Source organism: Ammospiza nelsoni, chromosome 3 (assembly GCF_027579445.1).
Source record: "Ammospiza nelsoni isolate bAmmNel1 chromosome 3, bAmmNel1.pri, whole genome shotgun sequence".
NCBI classification, from domain to species: Eukaryota; Metazoa; Chordata; class Aves; order Passeriformes; family Passerellidae; genus Ammospiza; species Ammospiza nelsoni.
In genome coordinates, this window is record NC_080635.1 from 88,147,501 (window position 1) to 88,163,103 (window position 15,603).

At 40.5% G+C, this 15,603-nt stretch overlaps 1 protein-coding gene across 2 annotated transcripts in view; it reads left to right on the forward strand.

Moving 5' to 3' along the window:
• Positions 1–1,190, forward strand: part of MCPH1 (microcephalin 1) — a 120,037-nt gene extending 118,847 nt beyond the window's left edge. For both annotated transcript variants that reach the window (XM_059468692.1, XM_059468693.1), the window contains exon 14: positions 926–1,190. In XM_059468692.1, the coding sequence (XP_059324675.1) occupies positions 926–981 (56 nt within the window). In that variant the 3' untranslated portion in view covers positions 982–1,190. The remainder of the gene's footprint in view (positions 1–925) is intronic.
• The last annotated feature ends 14,413 nt before the right edge of the window (positions 1,191–15,603 follow it).

Consider the following 15,603-nt stretch of genomic DNA (forward strand, 5'->3'; position numbering starts at 1 on the left):
TAAATTGTGAAGATTGATAAGGGAGACTTAAGAAGGTGGCATTGTTTATTGTACTTTTCTCCAGTTTCCAGGAAGACTTAGAGAGCAAGTGCGCAAAAGAAAAGTGAGCAGGTAATGAAACCAGAGGTTTGTGCAGGACAAAACACAGAAGTTTGCAATAGCAGTGCTCCAGATGGACAAATGCAGTGATCTGAAGCAGTGTGTGATTCGTGTGTCCCACTCCCAGATCTCATGAGCTCCCTGCAGCTGCACAGGCCACCTTCAGCCCATCAGTGGACTGAAGGAACTGCATATCCAGCTGCTAACAAAAGACTAAATTTTTTGTGCCATTTACAGATTTCTCAGTTCATTTTTGCAGTCTGGTTTCTAATCACTACATCCTGCTCACGAGGCATGGTCACACTCCATTTAATGGGTTTTAATTCATTTTGATGAATCATCCAATCTCAGAAAAAAGTATTTCTATATGATGCTTTGAAGGAATTATACAGAGTTTTGAAGCTCTGCCCCTTTCTCAGCAACTGTGTGCATAATAGTATGAACAGTGTCACCTATAAATTGCTGTCTCGAATAAATAAATCAGATCTGAAGGTGTTTCTAACCCTTCACACTCAATTGTTGCAATCCAGTTTGAAACAGTTTCTGCTTTCTGCTATTATTCCCAGTTCCAATTAATTCACTCAAGGTTGACCAGAACAAAAAGCACATAGTTCAATAATGCAGCACCCTTTTAAAACTCAAGTAAATGGTAAGTGCTTGCACTATTATCATTTGACTGTTCACATTTATTTTCTCTCTGTGGGTTCTCAGCTCCACCAAAGTGCTTTATGCCAGAAACTGCTCTGAAGTACATTGTTGCTTTATCATCGGTTTCTTTTGCATTTTATTTTTAATAATTCTGGGTTTTTTTTTTTTTTTTTTTTAGATTCAATCACTCAGTATACAATATGTCCTATGGAAAACTACATTTTTCAGATGTGAGCTAACTCAAGAGTTTCCATATGGTTGTAAGGAAGCACGCCTAACTTGGATTCAACAAAAAAATAAGCTGTGAAGCAAATTCCAAAGAAAATGCAAGTCACAGACTTATAAATACAGAGGAACAATTTCTATATTTTTAATATTTGTGCAAGTGTTCATATTGTGAAATGTTTAGGTTTTGAAATAAAGTATTTCCCTAATAAAAGTCATCTTCCTTTTGGTTTTTTTTGTTGAAGACCTTTGGAACCAAAAACTGGAGGGATCACTATTCACTGGGAAGGAGTGGAATTTTGTAGTCTTTAAGCAAGGTTGGTCATGTTGCAGTGCAGTTAAAAGACGTGCACTGAGTGTGGGTGAGTGTGCCTGAGCTGGGTCTGCTGCAGTCAGCAGGAGCTGTGATCTCAGGGCAGATACAGGAATCCTGTTGGCTTTCCTCTTTAATCTCTAGATGTGTTTTTTGCAGGCACAAAGTGAGGTTTATATGTAAAGTATGTTGCATAGCACCTGTTGATCTATAAATGTACAAGCTCCTTTAAAGAGTTCCAAGTACCAAGTAAGTACCATACATCAAAATGATGTAGCATGACAGAGAGTAACGTTATCAAATAATTTAAAGGCAGCTCATAACTCACACCTTCCAAACTCAGTGTTGCCATCAGAGTTCCCTCAGCATAAGACAAAACAAACTCTGTATAAAAAAATATTTGAGTTAATATTACGAAAAATCAAAATATAATTGATTTTTATGTTATTTTAACATTGCCATTCTATTGCATTGTTCTAATTCTTGGGTTTTTGAAGAGATTTGAATATAAAAGTTCTGTAAACAAGGATTATACAATCTTTTTCTTCAAAACAAGTTCAGCAGTATCTGTGGGTGACAGGCTGTTTCAGGTAAAAATTGCATTTTTAAAGTTGCTCTGTAAAATGTTAAATATGCTTATAATGGAAAAGCTTCACATTATGATTCTTCTATGGAAAATTAAACTGATTTTATTTTCTGAAATGTTAAGCACCTGTAACTCAAAAGGTTAAGACCTTGTTTTCAAGTGTTACATAGCTGGATTTGGTATGTAAACTATAAAATCTAATTTGCTGAGGTCTTGTCCTTGCTTAGTTTTCTGAAATGCAAATTTTTAACAGTGGAAATGGAAAAGTAGGAAAAGTATGTTTGATATAAAAACTAGGAAAAGTAGGAAAAGTATGTTTGATATAAAAACTGTTATGCTTGATACGAAACTTGATAATCATGTCTGTCTACAAATTGTACAGTTTATCATCAAAACTATTTACCGATTCAGTTCAGAGCACTGGTAACATATTATCACTCTTCAGCCTTGACCTTATGAGCCCCCTTATTAAGAAGGCAGTTGCCAAGTATTATATAGTAAAATAAAAATTCTTATATAGGTTGTGGCATGTGAACATATGGTTGCCAGTAAATAACAGAATCATTTGTTTGAATTATACTGTTTAACTTTGATTTTAACAACCTCCTGGTTTTATTTTTTAGTAATTTCCTAAGTGTACTACCCATAAAAATCTGTCACTATTAATTTATAGAATATAGCACTCCAAATCAGCTTTCTCATAAATCTTCTTAAGATTAGTCTCAGCTATTTAAGTTGTAAATTCTTGGATCATCTTGTTGGTCTTTATTAGTCACACATGTAAAGACTTGACAGTGAGAAGTCTAATATCTTTTTTTCTAAACTAAAATGTTTCCAACAAAACAATCTGCCAATTTAGATAATTCCACCTTAAATTATATGGTTGATAGAAATCCCTGTCTACTGGCTCTTTTTGCAGAATTTCTATTAGACAGGCAGATACAGCCAGCAGGAAATTGAATTCCAAATTCTAGTCTCACATTCTGGGCAATAGGACTGCTGTCCACCCTGACTGACTGCTTTCTAAGAGTACACCCAGCACCAAGAAGCATCAGTGATTCATGAGTAGCTTTGAGTTCTGAGATCTTTCCAACCTGCAGAGGTCAGTGAACATTCTGCCCCAGCACAGCCGTGGGCTCTCTCCTCTGCAGGCAGGTACAGGATCTCCTTATTGGGAAGATCTACTTAACTTTTATTAATTTCCTTTATTGCTTGTTTTTTCTTTTCTTTTTTCTTTTCTTTTTTTTTTTTTCAGGAGAAGTTGTCTTAACCTTACCTTTTTCATCCTGCAAGAATACTTTGCCATTCATTTGTGAAAATGACTCAGCATAACACCTGCATCTCCTGAGAGAGCTTCTGCTGCCCTTCTAAAGGCTCTCTAGCTCAATCCCGTTAGTACAATTACAGGTCTTTCTAAGATAGCTAACTTTAATTGGGAACATGTTTAAACCAAAATACATTGGAAAGTCAAAATAAGCATTATTCCTCTGTGAGATTCATGTTAGCTGAGCTAATTTGTAAATGTAGGTAAACTGGCACATTTTAACTCATTTTACTTTCATTGGTGCTATAGGGGGTACCAATTGGGTGCACAGACCACCAATATCCCTCCCATCTTTCCTCTTCCAGAGATAAGAAGAGCTTTTACCACACTTTGCATAATGTAGTGGGGACTCACATTGGCAAATACACAAACACTGAGGACAAACACGGGCATGGCCTTGAAGAATGTGTTGCTTAAGCTGTGTCAGAACAGCAGCAAAATTGGTGTCCTCTCCAAACCATATATCCATAAAAAATAGCTTAGGATCTAAAAAACTTTCTTAGTTTCAGTGACTAACAATGTGAGATTGGCTAAGGATGTGTTTGAAGGAAGAATGCCAGTGAGGTAGGTGGATCTTAAGTATTTTCCCCTTTCTCTGTTTTTGTAATCAGTTTTAGATTGTAACTGCATTTGTGGTAAGTATATCAATACAGTAAAAAATCTCAAAATATTCACAGTGAACCCAGTATATGAACCATCTGGTATTGACTTACTAAACTACAGATTTTTTGAGCTTGTTTTATGTTTCTGGATATCTTCTTGACTCAACTATAGTCAGCTTTTTGGAGATTGTTCTTTTTTAAATAAAAATAAGTCATAAAAACTATTGCATCACTTGATCATCTGTTTATAGTTCCACTAAAATAAACTTGTGTTATATTAATTGATCTGTATAGAATGTAATTTAGGACTCAACTGCATTATGTGCTAAAGTGTTAGCAGCACATTCAGTGCTAGGAAGCTGCCAGCACACACACACTTTTTTTTTTTTGGTGAAACCTTAGGGACTGTGAGGCAAAGGTGCTCTAAATTAGTCTTTCTGGGCCAGAACTAAGGCTGTGTGGAGCAGTGTTTCTAACACTTACTAAGTTTAAAGTTGAGGTATATCAGTAAGAATATCTAGAAAACTGATTAAATTAATTATTTTTTCCTCCAAAAAAAACCCACAACAACAAAAAAAACTTAAATATTTGCTCACACTGAAAACTGAAAAGTATTAACAAGCCTCTGTCTGTGCCAGCAGTCATCTTTAATGACAGCTCTCATAAAATAAAACCAAATGTCTGTGGTCCTGTTGTAATAAACAGGGTCTTATTTCTGATCTCTTTTTATTGCTTTATTTCAAAATTAGCTCTTTGCATGACAGGCTCTGGAAGAGTATCACCTGTACTAAGCTGATAACAGGGTGGCTAAAAACTGCCAGTGGTAAAAAAATAACCACTGTTATCAGCACAGGTGTCTGCTGAGAGCTTTTGCTGGGACCTCACAAAGCAGAGTTTTCCTTCTGTTGATACAGATGTGAACCAACCTCTGATCACGCAGGAGTGGCTCAGGCTGCTGTGCACACTGAGGTGTTAAGCAGCAGCCAGGTGTGATGCAGGGCTGCACGTTCAGAGAGTGATTTGTGGCACTGCCCTCCCAGGCTGCCAGCACGTCCTCACCTTCCTCGCTCTGAGAACCTCGGGCTCACACTGCCTGAACCTCCCCGCGACCTCTTCCGTGCCGCCTTGTGTTGTTTGCCTTGTGGCTTCTGCTGTCTGGAAGGCACCTGAGCTGTGACAAGAGACAAAACTGCCACGGGATGTTTATTTTCCAAGGGGATTTATCAGGGCCCACAATGTCATTCACATTGTTTTAGAGATTTATTTAAAGGAAAAAAAAAAAGGTGTGGCTACATGTGAGTTCGTGAAAGATTGGTACCACCAGTCCAGGCAGGTTTAGGCTTTGCTTGGGATTTGTTTTTCTCTCTTCATCACAGATTTTATGGAACTATACACTCAGGGCTTTTAAGAGAGAAAACCAGGTCTTTAGGAGGGAGTGTGTGAAGGCAGGCGGTTTCACAATATTATTGATGTGACATGTGCATGTGACAGTCATGGCAGCTGAAGCTGAAACTTGGAAACTCTTCTGCAAGTGGTTACTTTTTGCAGTACATAGATCTCTCTCTGTCTTAAGACCCAGCTTTTTCAAAACTTCAATAATTAAAGAAATACATTTTAAAAATCAGAGGAGGAGATAGCTTCATGACTGAGAACTGTTAAGGAGATGATCTCATCTCTAAATTACATTTTTACTTCTTGGATACAAGTTAGACTTGGATACAAGTATGGGGAGAAGTAAAGAAGAAACATTTTCCAGATTTTCTGCTCTGGACTGAAGCATTCCAGCTCATTCACTCAAGCTGAAATTTGTCCAGGGGAAGTTTTACTAAGTAAGTAGTCCCATGGATCTAGAAATAAGCCTAAATCCAAGATGATTTTTATGCATGCAGTATGGAAATTGCCATAACTTTAAATGTTCTATGAAACATTGTGGATAAATGTAAACCAACATTCAAAATTCTGCATTATACTTTTTAAAGATTAAGTTGAGCAAACTCAAGATTTTTGATCTTAACATTTGTGGGGAGGGCACAGGTTTTAGCTCAAGAAATCAACAAATATGGACCTGCTCTGATTACAGCCTAATGTGTCAATTCATATGAAAATCAAGACACTTGGGAACCCTGCTAAAAGCTTGCAGATACTTGACCTCTGTGAAGAGCCTGGCTGGTCCCTTTGCCGCTTTTAATGTACACTTAAAGAAATCTGGTGCTCCTCCTCCTCCCCACCGATGACTGAATATTTCTGAGTAACTTGAAATTCACACCCACTTGAAATGCTGACTTGGGAATTCACTTTTTTGGACACATGTTTCATCATATTTCAGCTGTACACAAAGATAAGCATTTTAGAAGTTGGAGGAAGAGCATTTCCTCCTACAGAAGAGGATTTATATTTTCCCTGACATTGCCCAGGCAACACAGGCTTGAATAAAAAATTGACGCTAAAAGCAGAGTTCTCTAGTCTGGGAATCGACACTGTTATTTTATTCCCAGCTACACTCAGTATCCTACTTGATGAAGAGAAGAATGTCCTTAAGTGCAGGGATGCTGAACATATTTTGATGACCCATATAGAAGCTATTAAAGGCCATAGCTGCAAATAAAAGAATTTGAAGTCTAGAACTTGAGATTCACTTTGCCCTGATTTTATCCAGCCTTTTCTCCTTCTGTGCTTTCTTGTCTTCTTTTTCCTTGATGTCAGTGATATTTCATATATATTACATTTTAAGAGTGTTGTATGAGAGACAGAAACCCACAGTCTCTAAGCAAAGCTCTCTTGCACAGTATCACAGCCCCTCTCTTACAGAAACAGATCTCCTCTTTTGCCTCCCCATTTGGAATCTTTTGCATACCTACACCAAAGGCAGTGAGACACACACAAACTATGAAGCTACAGCACCCATGGGAGATCTGAGCCTGGATCTGCCCAGGCTCACAAGGGCCTTTTACCCAGGTCTTCAGTTCTCTGTATCCTTTATAAGGGTTACTCATACCACTAAATTTGCTATCTCTGCAACATAGAGCATCTGAGTTAAAAGTGTAGGCAGACACAATGACAGCAGGAGCACAAAGACTCCTAATATAGATTGTCTGAATATCCAACTGAAGTTTTACAGAAGATTATATCATTAATGAAGAGAGGTGTTTATCTCAGGAAGCTTTGTCTCATGTCCAAATTAGAGAGCTAAAGGTCTAAGTAATCCAAAAGGGGATTTCCCATTGAATTCAAGAAAGGTTCTTTACTTCCTGCCAGCTGGCAGCATCTTCCTTTGCATTTCCAAGCACACAGGTACTCAGTTCTGTTCTCCCTTGTGTCTAAACAGAGACAGGATATTTTGGGAAGGTTCAGAGAAGGGCAGCAAAGTCAAACCTACAAAGTGTCCTCTGTACAAGAAATGATTGCATAAAGTGGGAAATCCCCTGCCTTCCAAAGAGATGGCTGAGAGGGCAGCGTTACTCTTCACACCACATAGAATCAAGCTGTGGAACCTAGTGGATCTTAAAAATTTATATGGATTTTAAAACAACATAGGTAGGAATTGTTGGAGGCTGGACAGTCTTGCTGAACGGCATGGTGACTCCCTCAGTCTTGATGGCACTGATTCCAGGTGCTTCCTGGCCTTTTTGCTGCCAGGCAGTAATATAAGACACTCTGCACCTTCCAAAAATAGCTGCAAGTGATGGGTATGATAATCTACAGTGGTCTGCAATACTGCAGAGACAACATCTGACAATGACCCACGACATCAGTCGGGGCAGCAGAGAAGATGTGTGTTGCATCTGTGGCTGCGGCAGTTCAAGGAAACTAATGGCACCAAAGTCTGCTCTAGCTCCAGTGGTGACTGTCATAGTCACAGCCTGAAACACTGTAGGTTGAATCTTAATCTTACTCATCCTAATTAACCATCATTTTTCCAACCCTGGAGGTGGAAGTCTGCATCCAAAAAATCTTAGCAATCCAACTTTGTGGCCCCACCACTGCACCAAATAAGGGGTGTCTTCTTTGTATGGTCTCCCTACACTGCTGAGAGACTATGCTTCCAGTGTGAGTAGCACAAACCTGTCTCTTTTCATGGAATAGACTATGAAATGGGTACATAACCCTAGGAAATGAGTAGCAAAGTGCTCAGCTCTGCCCACTTTCCTGGCACAGATGCCATTTCTTTGTGGCATGCAGTAAGTGGGAGAGCTTGCTCACTTACAAGGACTCCCAGTACAGTTGCCAACCCTCTGTGTCGTGTATTCCACTACTGTTTGTATCTAAAATAATATCAGAATTCTTTCCAACGAATTAAAGAATAGTTTTAGAGTGTGAACTTATCAATAAATACCCAAAGGAATACTTAATTTCAATTTGGTAACTTTTTGCTTTTGTATTTCTGACAGAACTAACTTCAGTTACTGAGGTAAGAAAATCTTTGTTTTTTTCAAAGTAGGAACAAGTGCTCTGTTGTGTTGTAACTAATACAATTTACTCATATCAGTGGTCTAATCTTCCTTTCATTTCTATCTTAGTAGCTAGGCCCTGTATAACCAGCAATTCATTAAGAAAATTGCTACTTTACTCCCTAGTAAGACAAAATATTCTTAAGATAGACTTCCAGCTCCCAACACAGAGAAAAAATGGTGTACAAATGTCCAATCCCAAGTTATACAAGGAAAGTACAAATACAGGGGTCTCTCAGGAAAACTGGATGTTGCAAATCGAGTGTGGGAAAATGCTGAGAGCTTCAGGTCATGGCTGACATTTAAACTCAACACCTCTGCTTCTGCATTGCTATTTCTGGTAGTCAGTGACGTAAAACTCTGCTTTGCTGTGGGTTTGATATCGAGATAATCTGTACAATGAGCCACTGAATCCAGCCATATTTACAGACTTAATAATCTCTTTCTGCAGAATATCAATATGGGTACCTGGTACTTAATTTGCAGAGCTGTGCTCTTTTTCATGACCTGCACAAGGAAAGTATTCATATCTGCCTCTTCACAAGGGATTTCTGTGCCAACATCATTGCCCATAATTCAGCTAATTGAATACCTGAAAACTGATAGCTACATTTTACAAGTCAGAAAATTCAGAGAGAAGTTTTATTTCCATACTTCATTTCTGCTGTACCACAGAGGGTCAGAGGTTCTTCATCACTGCCCTGTGGTCTCCCTAATAAGGGGAAAGGGCTACATTAGAAACGAATCAGCACAGGCCCTGTCTATCCACTGCTCCTACAGAACAGTCTGGTGGTTTATGGACAAATGATGCTATTTATTTTACATCCTGTTTTGGTTTGGGTTTTTAAAATATTTTGCTGTAAAACATTTTTCTGTCTTTTAGGGAAAGAAAATTACCTCAGCTCTTGATGAATTTGTGATTTCAAAGAAGGGAGGCACTCTGCAATAAGATGAATAAATTTGACAATACCCTTTAGAAACATCCAGGATTGTCATAGAAAACTCTTGAGTAATGTACATGTGGCTGCTAACAAGGCTGTAAATGGCTGTACTACTGCCAATAAAGGATGCCATCTGGTAAGTCTGTCTGTTAAAACAGAAGTTTGTTTGCAACCTTTGAAGTCTGGAGGTTTGGCTTGGGGTGGGTTTCTTTTTTTCTTTGTTTTTTTTCTTGTGGGATGTTGCTGAACCATTGAGAAAATCATGGCAGTGTTAATGAAATGATTTATGGAGTTATCAAAATGCCAATTGTGACCAATTAGATCCTCAACTCTCTCCTAAATTGGAGTTTGGCTTTGTCAAACCAACTTTACCTCAGGTTTGGTCATCAGCCCTTCATACCACGAAGGGTAGTAAAGGCAGGAGTGCACGAAGTCGAGCTCTAGAGCTTTCTTCTTTCAGCAGGGAAGGCTGTGGTGTGACCTGGGTGTTATTCTGGTGATCATCAGCATGTAATTGCACTGTCAAATACAAAACCTGTTACACCTGAAGAGGGAGGAGTGAGGAGAAAAGGATACCTTACTTCCAAGGATATTTTTACTCCAAGAAACCTTTTTGTATGATCTATTGTGGGTGACTACAGAAATCTAGCCAAGCTGGGGAAAGCGGGGTAAGATAACAGAAGAACAAGCAGGTAGTTTGTACATGTTTGTTTGTACATCCCATGCTTCTATTCAGAGACTGCAGGCAGAACGTAGGGCAATCTAGACAGCCACACATGCTTGTCCAAAAGGCTGGAAGGACCAACAAAAGCACTAGCAAACAAAAATCCACATTAAGTAAGAACTCACTGCCTACCTCATTAGTGGCATCACCACACAGCAGCTCTTTGGTGACCCTAAAATCATGGCAAATAGCAAACATACAAGTTTTAAAGACACTGGCACAAATTTCAGCATTAGGCAGGGCCAAAGAGAAGCATGGCTTAGAGCAAAAATAATAGAACCCTCTTCTTTGAGAGGGTTAAATACACTATTCAAAGAAAAATTAGTTTTTCCTGAAGATAATAAAATGCTTCTTTCAATACTTGAAATAATCAATTTTTCAGTGATACTATTTGAAAGATACTCTAGTCAGGCAGAGCAAAAACTGTTGGATGATATCAGAATTTTTTAAATAATAATAGTAATGCTTTGTGATGTTTGGTTTTGGGAGTTTCAAAACCAAGTGTTGGTTTTGCACGCTTCATCAGAGAAGCACAGCAGTGGGGAGCAAACATCATTGGGATTTCATATCTGACATTATGCTGGTTACAGCAAGAAAAGCTTCCCCTTAAATTAGTAACATTAACAGTATTGATATGATATTTCTGTTTTAATAGCTTCATTTCAGCATTTTTCTCATGTTATACAGGACATTTTTGGTCAGTTTGCATCTGCTAGTTTTGTTCAACTGTAAGTAAGGAGATATTTCTACGGAGTTCTTTAATTGCTTGTAGAAAATTCGGGCTTGGTCCAGACAATTCTGACAAAAACAGGAAAAGCTTTAGAGGTGGTTTATTTTTTAAATGTTGTCAGTCACCAAGGTGCTGTGAGTCTGGGCAGCCCCAGCCAGCCCAAGGAACCATCCCTGCAGCCCAGCGCACACCATCTGCATGGAGGCAATCCCAGCTGCTGGAGCTGCAGAGGCAGCATGGCCAGAACGTACAAAATAATGCCCCTGATGGAACCTGCTGCCTCCCAATGCCTGAGTGAGCTCACTGAAGAAATGGCTCATGCACAGACTCCAAGGATTTAAAGCATAAAGAGACTGGACACACCAAAGCAGGCAGAGACAGCAACTCTAACAAGCAGGAATTCCCCGAACAGGCAGGATGGGGACGCCTGTGGCAATGGAAGACTCTACCTGGCTGACAGCAGCCACAGCTAAAGAGTGAACCTGCATGTCCCTGCCACCTGGGCTGAGTCCAGAGGTGCCCCAGGGCCCTTCCTGTTTCCACAACATGGGCTGTGTGTTCCTCTGCATTGGTGTTTCCACCTCATCTTTGATTCCTCCCAGTTTTCATCAATCTCAGCCAGCCCCATCCCGCGCTCAGAATTCTCATTTAATCTAACTGATGGATAAGAAGCATATGCAACTTTTTCAATAAGATTTCTGACTTCACCCTTTTAACCCAGAGAAGAACTATAAATAGTTTATAATGTCTGGGATTTCCACAGCCTAAGTGCAGCTATAAATAGTTCTAAACATTTTCCCACTTCATGCTTTTGAAAAGAACATTCTCCACTTCCTTTCTTGGAGAACCCCTGGGAATAATGCTAGATCACAGCTCAGAAAATATGTATATTAGGAGAGTTTAGCAAGACGGAGCTACGGCAGCTCTCGGGCTAATTTCGCGTCAGGGTCAGGCGCGCTTTGCCAGGAGCTCATGTCCGTGATGCCCGGGGCCCGAAGGCGGTCGGTCCGTGCCCGCTCAGCCCCCGGGCCGCGGGGCTCGGCCGCGCTGACGTGCGGGACGTGCGGGCTCGGCGGGCGCTGCTTCAAAGCCCGGGGCGGGACACGGCCCTTCGCCCCGCATCGCGCACGGGCTACAGCGGGCCCCGCTCGGAGCCGCCCGTCCCGGGGCCGGGATGGGCCGGGAACGGGCCGGGATGGGCCGGGAACGGGCCGGGAACGGGCCGGGATGGGCCGGGAGTGGCGCCCCCTGGCGCCCGCCCGCGGCGGCGGCAGAGAACGGAATTCCCGCTCCGGCCCGGAGCTCGCTCGCTCTGAAACGAGTTCGGTACCGGAAAGCTGATGACAAGAACGGGGGGAAAGACTGGCCTAAATTATGTTCTGCCATTCAGTCCTGTCCTTCATTTCCTCTATCTTGCCTTTTTTATTTCACCTTAAACCACCACGCAGCTTTCACTTTAAAAGCTCTAAAATATCCAATATCTATTTTACCCAAGATGTGAAGATATTTGAAGCTGATGATCAGAAAAGACTGGAATTCATCACTACAGAAGATTATAAATTATTTGCTTAGGTACACTAGATCAGGTACCTCCTAATGAACAGGCATTTGCAAGACACAGCTACAGGGAATGGCTTCACACAGAAATTTAGGAAGCGCAGGGAGTAGGACAGCTCAGCTCAGTTGACAGACCCAGACCATTTATTCTACATAGCCCAGAAAAATGTTCACGTGAAAAATATAAAAACAGAAAATTACTTTATGCCATTATATCTTTTAAAAGTACAGAAAAGTTTGATGAGATGATTTTATTCATGGCTTCATGTCTATAGAAAAGTAGATGAGCCATAAAAAAAGACCAGTTTCAAAACAAACATTTTTAAATTCAGCCCAGGAACTGGCAGGGATGTTGAGTTCCTAATATTAGATGGCAATGACATTCTGTAAACAAGGAGCATGAGAAGAGAAAGTCCTAACCCCATAGTACTCCAGGAACTCAGAGAACCTCCATAGTATAAGGTGTATAGTGTGTGATTCCTGATACTAAGGGCACACTGAAATGCTTAACACACATGAAAGCAAACTGAGATGCTTGCAAGAATTCCTATTTACTTTCTTTTGACGCTCTAAATCAAAATACCTTTAAATTTGTATCCATGCAGTAGCAAATTTGTATACAAAATGAATGCAAATTTTCTGTGATATATGCAATACCAAAATGCTGATTCCTTAAAAAAAAGTTTCCACAAGATTACTATCACAGCCTGTTCCCAGATTTGTTACATGGTATGCAAACTCTGCACCCACTTATACGCTTGTACACTGAATGAAGTATGGCTCACTTCAAAAATACCTCCTTTTTACATTGACTCAATTTTAGTTGGTCCAGATAAAGAAGCTGTTGAGATAATGGAAAATTCCTCATTACAGAGAAGATCTGACTGTGCACAGGAAAAGAGAGCTCTCTGCACAGCCACCTCTCTCTACATCTTCCAAGACTTTGGTAGTTTCACATTGCGGAGGGGACTGGAGATTTCTTTTTCTCAAACCCGTTGTAGACAGAATGTGGGAATATAACAAACCTTTGTATCACAGCTGATCAACCAAAAAAACCCAAAGTCATACAATCAGTCAGTGCTCTATAGTCTACTTAGAAATGCTCTACACATCACAGATTACCTCTATATAAAGACAAGCCTCACCTCTCTATGTAGTGGCCAGCATGTATCCTCATTCAGGGTATTTTTGAATGAGAATTGAGATGCCTATACCAGCAGACCAGTAAAATTATTCTGCTGTTATGACAGTAGGACCATAAGCCCAAACAAAGGTAAAGAAATAAAGTACAGTGCACTTGAAGTTATGCAGGATAATCTCAGGAGTTTCTGTGAAGTCAAAAGAAAAAAAAAAATTATAGCTTCTATCTTATTGTCACAAAGTATTCTGTAAGCACTCATGCTCCTTGGCCCAGTTTCTTCTCTTTCCAATCTTGTTTTTCAAGTGGAGCTCCTTTACTAGTAAGCATTCATTTGAATAGTCATAGTATGAGGCACAGCCTCTGAGCTGGCAATTTCATTCCTCTCCCTTCTGTGCAGCATTTTTCCTCTGCAGGTCCCTATCTCTGTCGGATATAATACAAATCACTCTAATGGATTAAACTCAAAATGCTGCTCCCATTTGGCACAGAGTGAGCTCTTACAGAACCCCAAAGCCAAATGCATGTTTTCCAAACAGAAGCAATATGCTACAAGGGCTTGGTTCAAGGTTCAAGCCTTAACACTATCCTAGGTAAGATCTACTACATAGCTGAATGTGGCAGTAAGCTGAGGTAGGAAAAAGTTAAATTATCAAGCTGAAATGTTATTTAAATATCATGAATTAAAAGCTCCAGCCTAGCTGCAAAGAATTTAAAAGGGCACAAGCTTGGCAATGCTCCTAAGGCAGGAAAAGCAATGTTTAGAGAGAAAGAAATCTTTGTTTGAATGCAAAAAGGAAACTAATACTGGAAAAAGGGAGCAAAGAAAATGTATCTGGGTGACTGCAAACTGAAAGAATACAAACCTCCCTCAATACAAGGAGAATTTCCATGAATTTCAGCAGGGCCACTGTAAAAAATCTCATCATCTAATACAGTCAAGGTGAAATCCCAGAAATTTCATAGGCTACTTTTAAAACTGAGTTTAATTTGTAGTTGGTTCTGTCACATCTCATTCTTTTCTGTTTCAGACTTCAAGGGACAAAGGTCAGTTTCTTCTTCCATACCCATCTTTGTTGTAAGAAATGCTGAGAACTCAAATCCTCTCCTGTTGGCAGCAACGGGGCTCCTGCTGATAATTTCGGTAAAATGGGAACATGGACACCAGCCTCTGTGGAAAATCCTCAGCAAGTGGGAAGGAACCTGAACTTCTTGCCTCTTCAAAGGAAGCCATCATCCAGAGAGGTGAGATCACACCCAGTCGGTGTGATGGCTGACTGCTGCCAAAAAAGGGAGGGCCCACCACCCCCTCTGCAGGGACCCAATCCAGTATGGGCACATGGAGCTAGATCAGCTTGCTGACTGGGGAGAAGGATTAGCCTTTGCTTCTTGTTTCAACGGGTTAATCTTCTGTGGAATCATCTGCTTGATCGACTTGTGGTCACATCTAAATCCCAGCTCAGGGAAGCAGCCTGTGAGCACAGGGCTGTGGGGAAAGGGCCTGCTCCATACCCAGCTTACATTGTGAAATTGCCCCATAAGAAAAGCATGATCAGAGTCCTCAGCATTAGACTGTGAAGGACAAAGATGAGAGTCTCTACACATTGCAATTAATGAGATGAATGAGTACCCATTTTCCTAAATGGCAAGCCTGCCATTGAAAATTAGGTGCGGAAAATCAATACAATTTCTTGGAGGTTTATATTGCTTCAGAGTGCATTAATCCTCACCCTGGCAGTGAGAAAGTCTCCATGAAAGATTGTGTAGGAGGGATGTGTGCTGCCCTGGAGCTGCAAAGTCCTTTGAACCTGCTGGATGGGGTAGACAGGGCAGGGAGGTGAGGTAAGCCCTGAGGGGAGCAGGCAGCTGACATGGTGATCTCTCAACTCCACAAAGCCCCTGGAAGGGTTGCTGTGACCATAGTTCTTCAGTGGGTTTGCTCTGGCCACCATATCATTGCCAGCCAACTCACAGTGTCCCTGGCAGGGTAGAACTAATAATAATTGAACTACAGCAAATGTCATCACTTCCCACAGCCCCTTCCCTACTGAGCCAGGCACTCACAGCTTCAGCCCAACAGGGGAAAAGGGACATTCCTCACCCAGTGTGAATACAATCAAAACATGTCACAGTACTTCTAATTAAATCCTACTTAAAATTATTGCCTCTGTAGAATTGCCTGCAAGGAAAAAGCCCCAGAATAACTCAGTTACCATGTAGTTCAATTCACCATTGTTGTCTGTGACCAATGCCAAACACATCCGAGAA